This window comes from Podarcis liolepis, assembly GCF_965112155.1.
Source record: "Podarcis liolepis genome assembly, chromosome: 16".
Lineage (NCBI taxonomy): Eukaryota > Metazoa > Chordata > Lepidosauria > Squamata > Lacertidae > Podarcis > Podarcis liolepis.
Window position 1 is genome coordinate 23,745,277 of NC_139567.1, and position 12,984 is coordinate 23,758,260.

The 12,984-nt window shown below is 45.6% G+C and overlaps 1 protein-coding gene across 8 annotated transcripts in view; it reads left to right on the plus strand.

Moving 5' to 3' along the window:
- The window catches only part of GRAMD1B (GRAM domain containing 1B), a 209,355-nt gene that overhangs the window by 105,911 nt on the left and 90,460 nt on the right, over positions 1-12,984 (plus strand). The window contains exon 1 of one of the 8 annotated variants that reach the window (XM_083480965.1): positions 308-327. The exons of 5 other annotated variants lie outside the window; for them this stretch is intronic. Coding sequence is in view for 1 of the 3 variants with exons in the window: in XM_083480967.1 (XP_083337093.1) it covers positions 6,627-6,649 (23 nt within the window). In the remaining 2 variants the exon portion in view is untranslated. Of the gene's footprint in view, positions 1-307; positions 328-6,490; positions 6,650-11,729; positions 11,753-12,984 lie in introns of those variants that run through there. 2 more of the 8 variants (XM_083480967.1, XM_083480966.1) reach the window with 2 other exon arrangements.

Sequence of the window (12,984 nt, forward strand, 5' to 3'; positions counted from 1 at the left end):
CACTGCAGGTGGTTAGATTAGATGACCCTTTGGGGTCTCTCCCCCCCCCAGCTCTACAATTTTATGATTTATTATGGCATTGGCGTGTCCTCCATTCCCCTCGCTGGGAGTTGCCTCAGAGATCAGGGGAGAGCCGCTTTCTTGCCTCACCACCCCCTTTTCCATTCCCCCACAACCCCTATAGAACTGTGTGTCGTCTCCTCTACCACGTCCTCATGTTTTATTTTCCCTTCTTTCCTCCCCTGCCCCCCACCTCCTTCTGAATGATCTTGTTGACTGATAGGCCAAGCAGAAAATATGGAGGCGTCTGATATGGCGACAGCAAAGGTAGGATGGAAATGCTGCCGGCCTCCTTGTGCGTAAGTTGCTTCGCTTGGCAAATTCTTATTTTATTTCTTACATTAATCTTCACTTTCTTTACGTCCTTCTCTTCCACCCCCCCCCCCCAGGGAGGGGGAAAAAATATCTATGTTTGGTTCAGAGGTTGTGGCATTATACAGTCAAGATCTGAGAGAGTCATTCTCCACCACTGCCCCCATTTCCCCTTCCTGCGCCCAGTTTATGCATAATGCATAAACTTGGATGCTTCTCTCTTGTCTCCATGTAAGAGCATATCACACTGATGAGAAGGTGACCCAGGAGAAGGAAGGTCCCTTTGCTGACTCTCCCAACCACCCCTAAAGGTCTTCAATTGCTTCCCTGCATCCAGAGAAGCAAGGCTTTCACTAGGACTTTTTGGGTCCTTGGCAAGCTTGGCTGTCGTCTAGCAGCAGAACACTAGAGGGTGTGCTTGAAGTAAAATTCCGAGGAAATTAATGTGCAAATTTGAAATTGCTCGGGGAAGAATTCCTAAGCGTGTCTTGCCTTCCCTGAAGTTAGAGGGTGTACTGGAAGAGGCAGAACTGCCCCACCGGCATGTTAACCTGCAGGCCATGGAAGGGCAGCTGTGGGAACTGGTATGGGCAAAGTTGAGACCAAGGGAAAACAGCTACCTGGATGGTAGTAGTGATTACGGACTTAGAGGCACCTGACCCAATATTGCTCTCTCGTTTTGATGAGGCCTGTGTCCTCCATTACAGCATCATCCTTGCAGAATCTTTTCAGACTAAATGAGGCTGGATTGTTCTGATCTGCACAATGCAGATGCATGTCTCTCCAGCACTTCAGGACATAGAATCATAAGTCAAGAGCAGTTGGTGTTTATATGCAGCAGTTGCCAGCTTGCTTTACTGCCACTGATCCTGTGCCTTTAAGTGCCCTGTGGCACATAGAAAGCTAACTGGTGAAGGTTTTCCCGTCAGCCATCCAAATATCACAGGAATATTGTTTTATTTCTATATGGTTTAAGATGCAGGACCAGTTCAGTAGCTGGGAACCTTATTTAAATGCAGTTTTGTATAGCAAGAATCCTAGGGAGGGAGAGAAAAAAGAGGTGCCCATAATTCTTAGTTGCCCACTAGCTGTGGGCATGTGTATGAAAGTATCTAAACCAAGCCTTTTTCCAGGAAGTTCTCAGACAGATAGTCCTCCTAATGGAACGATGTAGTAAGCGGAGTCCCCAAGGATTGGTACTGGGACCTGTGCTTTTTAACTTCTACATAAATTATCTAGCATTAGTGGTGAACAGTGTGGTAGCTCATGATACCGAACTTTCCATGGTGGTTAAAACAAAAAGAATTGTGAGGAGCTTCGAAAGGATCTCTCCAGGCTTGGTGAATGGGTAGTAACAAGTGCAAGCAAATGTAACGTGTATTCGAAAAACAAAAAATCATAATTCACATACACATTCATTGGGGTGGTAATGGTCTGAAGTGGTGGTGAATGACCAGGAATGAGACAATAGGGTCATAGAATTATAGAACTGTAGAACTGGGAGGGATCTTGAGGGTCATCTAGTTCAACTCCTTGCAGTGTAGGAATCTCCACTAAAACATCCATGACAGATGGCCATCCAAACTCTGCTTAAAATCCTCTAATGTGAAGGAGAGCCCACCACCTTCCAAGGTAGTCTGAAGTGAATAGCTTGATGGGCCTGCCAATATAATAATGTTGCTGTGCAAATCCATGTTAAGACCACATGCTGGAAGAGATTCAGAAAAGGGAAAGGAAAAAATGGTTAAGGATCCTGGTGCAGCAATTTCCCTATAAGGAAAGCTTACAACATTTGGGGCTTTTCAGTTTAGAAAAAAGAGAGTAAGGGTGAATATGACAGTGGTGCGTAAGATTATGCATGGAGAGAGTGGAGAGGAGAGGTTTTTCTACCACTCTCATAATACTAGGACCCAGAGAGACTATTTCAGGACAAAGGTGGTGTTCTTCATGCAGCACAATTAATTCATGAAACTTTCTCCCACAAGAAGTAATGATGGCCCGGTACCGACTTGGAAGTCTTTAAAAGGGGATTAGGCAAATTCATGGAGGATAAGACCACCAGTGGCTATGTTTTACCAGTTGCTGGGAATTGCAAGTTGGAAGAATACTGTGGCATTCAGTTCTTGCTTGCGCTCTTCCCATAGGTGCTTGGCCACTCTGACAACAGGATGCTGGGCTAGGTGGGCCTTTGGTCTGAAGAAGACTTGAGAAGACCATGTTCTGAGGACCAGCTCTAGCCTGAAACACAGTTTAAATTATGCGTATATTGTTGTTTAGCATTTATATACCAGGTTTTTATAAGTGTTCAAAACATGCAACCTTATAAGGTTCTGGCCATGCTGCAGATGGGTAGAGGAAGGTGAGAGAACAGATTGCCTAAAGCCACTGAGCGACTTCATGGCTAAGGTGGAATTTGCGCTTCCTAGCTCACAACTCGAGTGTCTTGGCCACTGTTCTATACTAGGTGTCTGGTGTGTTCCACAAACACCATTGAGAATCTCCATAAATTCTGGCCCAGTATGTGAGACAGCCCCCATAAATAAACAGGAGAAAATATATTCCCATGACTGGGCTTTGAGTGCTGCTCTCCCCTTCCTTCCCTTCCCTGCTTCCTTTATAAATATTTTGTAGCATCTCACCCAGCATGCCTTGGGAGCAGAGGTTGCCACTTGGATAAACTGCCTCCTCCCTTCACCTCGTTTTTCCTTACTCCATCTCTCCTGGCAATCTCCTTGACCTCCAAAGTGTTCTTGGCTGCATGCTCAGTGCCTGACATCTCCCTTTCCTTTTTTAAAAAATATAAACCCTTATACATTGCTGAATGTGATTCTGCAGTACTGCTTTGTCCCAGATTTCACCAGGTTTGCAGGTCTCCTGACCCATTTTGCAGCCAAAAGGGCTCAGCACCCCAGGAAGGTGTGCAGGTTAGAAAGCAGCTCAGAGCAAGAAGTGTGGGTTTAAAATTAAAAGAACTCCCGAGGTTAGACACTGCCACACAACTGATTTGCAGCTTGATGTACTGTGCTGAGAAAACACTGCCTGCCCCTTACCAATCAGGATTTGGTTCAGAATCAATTCCACTTTAGTGAAGTAATTGATTGCAGATAATTTCTCAATCAGAGAACAACCTCAGTGATTATTAATATTGATGGTGATGATAATAAATATAGTGCAGCATCAATGTGCATGGTGCTTTCAAGAGCCAAATAAGTGCTTGCCCCAATGAGGTTACATTCAATATATTTGATCCTGCATTAGCCAATAACATGTGAGCCATCAAATATGTGTGTGTGTAAACCTATGCATAAGCTCCAGTTTGATCTGTTGTAATTTTCATTAACCAGCTGTAATTCATGAAATCTTGCCACTTTCAAATTTTAAGTGGTGAACGTCCATACAAGCACACCAATACATGTGCCTTTAAGGTGGCACAATACTCTTTTGCATCAGAAGCCTGCTCCACAGCAAATCAGAGCAGGGCCTTCAGTGGGACAGCCCATTTTATGGAACAGCATCTCTGTTTTCTGGCTGGATGAAGATTGAGTATTACTGTATTTGTATTGCTTTTAAATCTGTTTTTAGTTGTTTGGCTCGCATGATTGTCATTCATAATGAAACTGATAAAAATGGTGATTCAAATGATGATGGAGGTGGTGGTGATGATGATGATATTCTAAAGATAACAAGAAATGGTCACTTGGCAGTATTCCATGCCCAGGACCAACTGGCCAAGCTGCTCCATTATTATCAGTGAACTCTGGCTCAGGGCAGATTTGGGTTTAGCCAGGGGGTTGATAATGGGTTTGATCTTGTGATATCAGTTAGTGGTCTCGCATAAAATGCAGTGAAATTGTTGTTGCACGCTTTGAATTTGTTAAACGGTGAGCTGAGTTTGTTAAATGTTGGGCTGCTCTAGCTCTTCAGTTGTGGCAATGGGTGAGGTGGGTCTTGGCTATTTCCATGCAGGTTTTTGTTTTTGAGAGTCCAGAGCAAATGTTCTTTCAAGCCACTTTATCTCCCACATGTTTTCATTACCAGTCCTAGGGGCGAGCGTCAGACTGGTGTGGATCTGCTAGAACCACCAAGATCCACTAACTATCACCAGGTACAAGAGGCACATTTAGAGCTAACAAATTATGATCCCAGGGATTTGTTCTGAGTATCAAAACTGAACTGAGTTCGCAGTCCTTCTACACAAAAGTAGACTCCTGTTGCCACTCACCACCACCACTTCTCTTCATTTCAACAGTATAATTTGAGGAGGAGCATACTGTTGTTGCCATTGTTAAGCAATGGTGAGCCAGAAAGCCTTGCCAAACTTCTTCAAATCTCACCCAGAGATTTATTTATTTACTGCATCTATATCCCACCTTTTTCCTCAAAGGAGCTCAAGGTGTGGTCCATGGTTCTCTCATTTAATCCCCATGACAATCCTGTGAGGTAGGTTAGGCTGAGAGACTGGTCCATAGTTGCCTAGTGAATTTCATGGCGGGATTTGAACCCTGGTCTCCCAGGCCCTAATTTGACACACTAACCACTACACCATGTTGGCTCTCCAACAGTAGATTTTGCTCTGCCTTCTCCCTGTCTCTGGGGACAGCAGGGACAACCTTGGCCCTTGCAGCTAATCTTCCTGGTTTTTCAGGTGGCCTACAGAAGCCCAGTTCTCCCCTCCCCTCCACTTTGATTAATTGTGTGTGTTGGGGGGAGGGGAGAGCCATGAACCAAACCTATCATAACAGTGTCTTGGGTCAGAACCTACTAGAGCCAAGTTAGAGCATCTGTGCGCTGAATTGCCTACCGGGGTCTCCACTGCACTACTCCAGACTTAGGCATTGTTATAAAGCTAGCATTTATGATATCTTAAAAAAAAGGAGGGTGGGAAAATACCCCCCTCCATATTTATTTTGTTTAAACCAGGATTTCCCAAACTTGGGTCTCCAGCTGGTTTTGGACTACAATTCCCATCATCCCTGACCACTGGTCCTGCTAGCTAGGGATGATGGGAGTTGTAGTCCAACAACAGCTGGAGACCCAAGTTTGGGAAACTCCGGTTTAAAACCTGCCTTTCCTCAGCTTTATGAACCCCTAAACTCAGCCCAGGGACCTGTTTTCAATGTAGGGGTTTGGCCTGGAGCACTTGAAGTGTTAGAAGGGCAAGAGCTTCTCTACCCGGTGCAGAGTGCCTCCCTTCCCCTTTTTGGAAATCACCACCTAATTTCCAAATAGAGGACCAGGGTGCCCCATGTATGAGAGAGAGGGGGTTTCGGGCAAGTGCCCTCATCACCTAGGAGGCTGATCTACTGATTTACTCGGGAGCTTAATAAGCATGGCTAGAACTGAAGCCTCGGAGACTTCAGAGAAGCTCGATTTCTTGACAGCCGAACTCCCCGGGCCCTGAGTGCAACCGGACTTGCTCCCTAGTAAGGATGCGCAGTACTCGCACCCCGCTCCTGTGCATTCCTGCTTATGGACGCCAGCCCTGCCGAGACCGCGGGGTTCCTCGGCAAGGAAACAAGGTCCAGCCTAAGCGCGGAGGCGCTCTGGGGAGTCCCCGGGCGAAGGCTGGCCCGCCCCGCGCGCCCTCCCCTTCCCTCGGCCGCTTCCATCCGCGGGACCGCGCGGCGGGCATCCTCCTCCCTCCGCAGGCTGGCCCAGCTTGGCCGGCTTTCCCTTTGGCAGGCGGCGGGCGCCTTTAAAGGGCGGGCGCAGCAGCTCGGGCCGGGCAAGTGGGCAGGCGAGGCGCGCTGCGCCGGGGTCGCATCGCATCGAGGACCCGGGAGGAGGAGGAAGGGGAGAGATTAGCTGGAGAGGGACGACCAGCAGCAGCAGCAGCAGCAGCAAGGGTTGGATCCGGACCCCCGGCGGGGCTTGGCGCTGCGCCGCCCCTGGGTGCCTCCCCAGCATCTGGGAGCTCGCCGTGGGCGCCTGGGCCGTTGGCGGCGGCGCGGGGAGGCCATGGCATGATCTCCGCCTCGTTGGCGTGTCCGGGCTGCCCGCGCTCCGCAGAGCCGGCCCCCGGCAGCAGCAGCGAGAGCGGCGGTGGAGTAGCGAGAGCAGCGGCAGCAGCATCCTGGGGCGGCGGGGCGGCGCTGCCCTCCTCCTACCGCCCGCCCGCCTTCCATGCCGGGACGGTGCGCTTCCCCGGCAGCCTGCGCCTGCCCGGCCTCTTCCACTATGTCTTGGGAGCCGCTCCGGCGTCGTCAGTGGGCAGCCAAGGACACGACGGGCACCGGCTGATCGTGACTGTACTAATGAAAGGCTTCAAGCTTGCCTGGTAAAGGAAGGAAGGAAGCAAAGGAAGCGGGTGGGCCGGGCGGTTGGGTGGGCGGCGCCGGGTCGAGGGGGGGGGGTCGGGGATCGGGCTCCTCGGCTGGCCTTCCAGGCCACCCTCGTCCTCATCCACCCCCCGGTGCGCTTTTTTCTGCATCACCGGAGAGGTGCTGGGAGGAGCGCACGGGAGCTGAGCATCACTGCAGGGTGTGAATGCATCCCGGGGAAGGAGGGAGAGGATCGTGCAAAAGGGCTTCTCTTTGAGCAGCGGCAGCGCCTCTGCATCAACGAGGCTGGTGCAGTGGCGCCTCTTGGCTCTCCCTCTCTCTCTCCAGCCTCTCCCCTTTCCTTGCCACACCTCTCTCCCCTGCCTGCCGCCTAGGTGTGCAGTTGCAGGCAGGCCGCTCGTTTCCCTGCTGAGGGAGAGCAGTGCGGTATATTTGGAAGTGCCCTCTCCTCCACCTTAAGAAGATAAACGAGACGCTTCCGAACTTTTCTTCCTTCTATTATATTTTGTCGATTAGTAGTTTGGTGCATAGACGGCTCCTTCCCAGCCTGATCCCGGAGATGCAGGCAAGGACCGACTCCTGTGGGCGTAGCAACTTGCAGGCTTTTGAGTTACATAAAACTCTTTGTCAAGGAGAATGGAAAGAGAGATTGCACCGTCCCTAAGTGTACAGTAGGCGAGAGAGGTGGTGGTTAAAATTGCAGCATTTGTAACTCGCCTTGATCTCTCTCTCTCTCTCCCCGTAATGCCTAAGATGTAGCCACGTCTCTCTATTTTCCTGGAGAGGAAAGATTATGTGTGGCTTGAAGCCTTGAATGCTTCTGTGCTGCACACAGGGTATGTGGGTGCTCTTTCCCTGTCCCATGTCCTTTTTTGAATATAGTTCAAAAATACGGAGCCGGCATAATAATTTCCATGATTGTTTCAACTTGGGCACTAAGGACATAGTCTCATTGCCATGCTTTCCCAGGAATTTCTTGAAGTGTTGCCGAAGGCGGTGATGGGGTACTGTGCTTGCGTTACAGACGCCCCCTAAGAACTTGTGACTTAAAGCCATTGTTTCGGTTTGTTGTTATTATTGTTGTTATTGCATTTACATCCCACCTTTCCTCTAAGGAGCTTAGGGTGGCATTCACAATTTTAAACCCCCCCCCCCCATTTTATCCTCACAACAACACTGAGAGGTAGGTTAGGCAGAAAGATGGTGAGTGGCCCAAGGTCATAAGTTTTGCTAGAAGAGATTCCATTATAAAGGTGTATTGAGATAATACTTAAAATTGTCTTGTGAACTAGCCTGGAATCTATGGATGAAGGGCGGTGTACAAATTTTAATAATAATAATAATAATAATAATAATAATAATAATAATAATAATAATAATAGAAACTTATTATTTGGAGGTTGGGCGAAAGTCAGTATAGTTTGTGTGTGTTTATGCACTCCAAATCCTCTTTATAAAAGGTAAAGGGCATTTATTGTGGTGCTTTCTTCAATATAGGTAATTGGTACTTGTGTAGGAGAGATGTTCACATACTCCACTGAAATATGAATTGTTCCTTCTTCCAATAAGCAGTCATTATAGTAAGGTGGTGGCTGAAATATTGATTATCCATTTTATTGTGCTTAATAGTAATGCCCACTTGCATAAATAGTTAGAAAGCTGTTGTAGAGTGAGATACTTCCGTTAGTAGGTGAGAGGGGAAAAAAGTAAATTGCTTAAAATTACTTGCAGTGGTTGTTTTTTAGAATAAACTTTAGGTTTGTATTAGTGGATCAGTCAGATTTATGTTATAGAAACCATCTTGAATTGAGCCGGGGGGGGGGGGTGTGCTGGCTTACTAGGCCATAATTTTAAATTATGTGTGTGTGTACAAATACAGACTGAGAAAGCTTAGTATACAGCTGGAGCGGCACTTGCAATAACATAATGCAGACAACGGGTAGATGATATTCCAATTACCTCTCAAACTTCCTCTTTTTTAAAAAAAACCCACACAATTTCAGCACCGTGCTGATATGTTCTTGAATGAATGAAGTGTTGGATGGGGCTGGAGTATTGCATAATAGCTTAGCAATGCTTCCTGGCAATGCTTCCGTGCTACAGTCTGTGAATAGTAAAACTGTAGTGTTTGCATCAGGCTTGCCTGCCCACTCATAAAAAATAATTTCTTCTTAATTATGTAACAGCGTGATTTGCTCACATTGAAACATATATTTAAAGTAATTGATGCTGCAGAATGGCTACAATCTCTCTCTCTCTCTCCCCCCCCTCCATCCCCCGCTAGATCAGAGGCTAAGAAGGATTGGGCAGGAACAGTACGTGCATGGCAGACTTTATAGATTCACACTCCGCATTCAGAAAAAAAAGAGAGATGCTGGTTGTATGTTTAGGGCAACTCTTACATCTAGTGATAAGTATGCTCAGAAGATGCTAGAGGGCGCTGCCTCACTGCCGATGCCTACTCTCTAGCAAGCATGTTTATGTTAGGAAGGAAAGCTTGCTCTTTCTTTCTTTCTTTCTTTCTTTCTTTCTTTCTTTCTTTCTTTCTTTCTACATTTTTAGTGTTTTCTGCCTCCTTGCTTTTTCCACTTTGCAGTAGAAGAAACCATTTTTATGATCTTATTCAGTAAGGAGGCTCAGTTGTCACTCTGATTTCAGAGGATGGGAAATAGGTGATGATGGAATGCAATGCACTGGGGATTTTTCTGCACAACCTTAATGGAAAAATATATACTTTCCATGCTTGTGTTGTTTTCCAGCAACTTGGGGGGGGGGGGAGGGCTTCATTTTTGCTGAACGCTTCGAGTTATCTGAAAGTGTTATAGTGCAGCATTGATTTTTCCAGGGAGTATGCATTTTAAACTAGACTGAAAAGTTTGTTTTTTGCTTTAAAAAACAACGATAAACAGATTGAGCTTGGTGGGTATATATTATGAAAACAGAAGTGAATTTCTGCTCAACTATGAAACTGAATGATCTTGGGACAAAGTAGTGACTTAACCTTTGTTGGAGGGTTGCTGTGAAGATCAAACAAGAAAACCCTTTTTATATGATACTTTCAGCACTGAGGCAGCATGGAACTTGCAGGTGGTAATTAAGCAGAGTCTTTCAATTTTTTTGTTTTAAAAATAGCTTTTACTCATTCTGTAATTCTTCTCTTGATTGAAAAGTATAAATCAGGATTGTAAAACAATGCTCCTTGCTCTGGTTTATGTAAGCTTTTTTAAAATAAAAAAGTATTTTATCCTGCTTGTATTTGCAACTCATACTGTCCGTAGTGATAACAAACATCGCAGCCAAGCAAAAAGGGTTTTGAAAGTGCCTTCTGAGACTTCTCAGCATAGAAACACTCTGACACCGCCTTTAAGTGCAGTAAAGTAGTCCACCTTTTGTAGAAGAGGAATGATCCACTTTCCATTTTTAGAATCATAGAATCTTAGACTTGGAAGGGACCACAAGGGTCATCTAGTCCAACCCCCTGCTATGCAGGAATCTTGGTCTTGGTATCCATGGTGGCCATTTGATTCTTATTCCTGGTTCTTTGTACATGTGGGAATGCTGAAGCTGAACATTGGAAGATTCAAGTCAGAACAATAATGCTTCTGAATACCAGATTCTGGGAGCCACAGAAGGGGAGAGTGCTCTGGTGCCCGAATCCTGCTTGTAGGTGTCCAACTGGCTGGCCATTGTGAGAACAGGGAATTGGACTAGATGGGCCATTGGCCTGATCCAGCAGGCTATTCTTACGTGTGGGGTGGGTTACTACATGGGACTGTTAAAACAATTTACTAAATCTTCACAGCATTTTTTCTCTCACGGTATTAGAAATCTGCTATTGGTTATATTCCTTGTAATGTTGGTTGTTCATTTGACTGCATAGGATTTTTTGAATGGTAAATATTGTGAACCACCCTGATATCTACGGGTATAGGGTGGTATGCAGATTTCATCATCATCATCATCATCATGGAACTCCCAAGTTCCTGCTTGAAAATAATAGCAATAGATTTGGAATTTGATGGATTGTGCTGTTGAGGTATCTATAGATAGTAATCATCCTTTTATCCACAAGGAACTTGGATTCCAGCTACCAGCTAGTTTTATTTATTTAAAATGCTTATTCCACAACTGTTTTATATTAAAGTATACTCCAAGTTTTGTTTGATCATTTTGCTACAAATCTTTAGAGACAGGAATCTCATGGGAAGAATCCCTTTGGTTTTGCATAGTTGGGAAAGGGTTAAACTAAATATTAGATTTCAGGTCTCTTCTGCTAGTCACGATGCTAACTCCTGGCTTTCTTTAGCACAACTGATGTGTGTGAATCATGATTCAGTATCCAGAATGTAATTAGATCTTTTATATTTTATACATAGTTTTAATTCTATTAATGTTTAATTGTTTCTTAGTGGTCCTTCCCTACATTTTCAGCTGTTCTTGTTTTATCTGCAAGCCTCCTTGAAACCCCGTCAATAGTAATAATCATAGAATTTTGGGAGAAAAGGTTGAGGAGCTCATATTGAAATTAGACCTTAACTCTCTGTAATTAGATAACTGCTGGCAGGTGTTTGTGTTTGAGTGTTTTGGGTAAGCATTATTAGCAGCAAGGGTAGATTGTACTGTACACTGGGTAACAATGACCTTCTTGGGGGAGGCAGTGAATTCCTCCTTGAGAAAACTGACAGCTCAGCTTTTCGGTTATTTGACGGATGTGATTGACCTTCCCTGTGCAAGGAATCTTGTGGAAAGTGTAGCCCAAGTGGCTGCTGAGGGTTCCTTTCTGTTTGTGGGGAGTGAGGCTCCTTTCAGTTGGACTGTGGCAGTTGGAGCTCAGGTAAGGCTCTCCTTTCAGCCGTGAGGTTTCACTTTCCATCACCTTTTAAACAAAACAGTGACCAATGTCGTTGATTGTCCCCCCAAGGCTGAAGGTTATCCAGTTGCCAAACCTGCTTGATGTACTGAGCTCATATTATCCAAGATAATCTTTTGAGGCTCTCTTGTGGAGCCCTTACTTAACACAGGTGGGTAAGTACCTGGGGGAAAGATCCTTTCTGTATGTGGAATGCCTTGGGCCATCACTATAAGCGATCAGGTGCCAGGTAAGGCATTTGAAATCCGGAAATTGATTCTGCTTCTTCTTACATAGTTCCTTTATTGCTGTGACGGACCTCAAAAGCAGAAAGCTGAAAAGTGGCATGTCAAGCTTTAAACCGAATGAACACTGTGTTAATTCAGTAGTTCTCAACTTATTTCAGGCCACATAGCCTGCTTGGTTCCATACGCTCATCTCCTGTGCCCCCCTACTGTATAAAAAACATTATTCGGGATAGTTGTTTGAACGATCCACTAAGGAAGATAATAGCACAATAAAATTCAGAACTGTAACAATTAATAGTACATTTATTCAAAATTCAATTAAAACTATTTACAAAAATTAATTCCACAAAACTGATGAACTTTATCCAGTGAAACGAGCTTTTCAAAGTCCAATAGTCATTTATACGACCAGCACCCATTTGCCTCTTAGCTCCCCCTAGGTAATCCCATTAACCCCCCCCCCCCCGGCAGTGTTTGAAATTAGCCAAGTGTCAGGAACATTTTGCACCTATTTGCAAGGCTGGTACCCGACATCTCCACCGTCTAGAGATGCATGCCTAGGCATCATTGGAACTTGAATGTTTTCGCACACTAATACCACATCCTGTAGAATTTTATCAGTTATACCTGTATTTTATCTGCACAAACAGAATGAATTTCAGGAACCAAAATGCTTTTTCTGTGCAGGAGCAATGAACAACGCTATAGCTAATTGTTGAAGCTTGCCTTCACTTACCCAATCCTACTGTCCTGCTCACAGTTGTGAAGAATATTCTTAAATTATTATGAATGATCCGTATCACCATTAAGAAAAAGAGGTAAAGGTAAAGGTAAAAGGACCCCTGACCGTTAGGTCCAGTCGTGACCGACTCTGGGGTTGCGGCGCTCATCTCGCTTTATTGGCCAAGGGAGGCAGCATACAGCTTCCGGGTCATGTGGCCAGCATGACTAAGCCGCTTCTGGCGAACCAGAGCAGCGCACGGAAACGCTGCTTACCTTCCCGCTGGAGCGGTACCTATTTATCTACTTGCACTTTGACGTGCTTTCGAACTGCTAGGTTGGCAGGAGCAGGGACCGAACCACAGGCGCTCACCCCGTCGTGGGGATTCGAACCGCCAACCTTCTGGTTGGCAAGTCCTAGGCTCTGTGGTTTAACCCACAGCGCCACCCGCGTCCCTTCAAGAAAAAGAGGTAGGAATAGGCTAATATATATGTGGGCTGTTCCTGGAGGAAG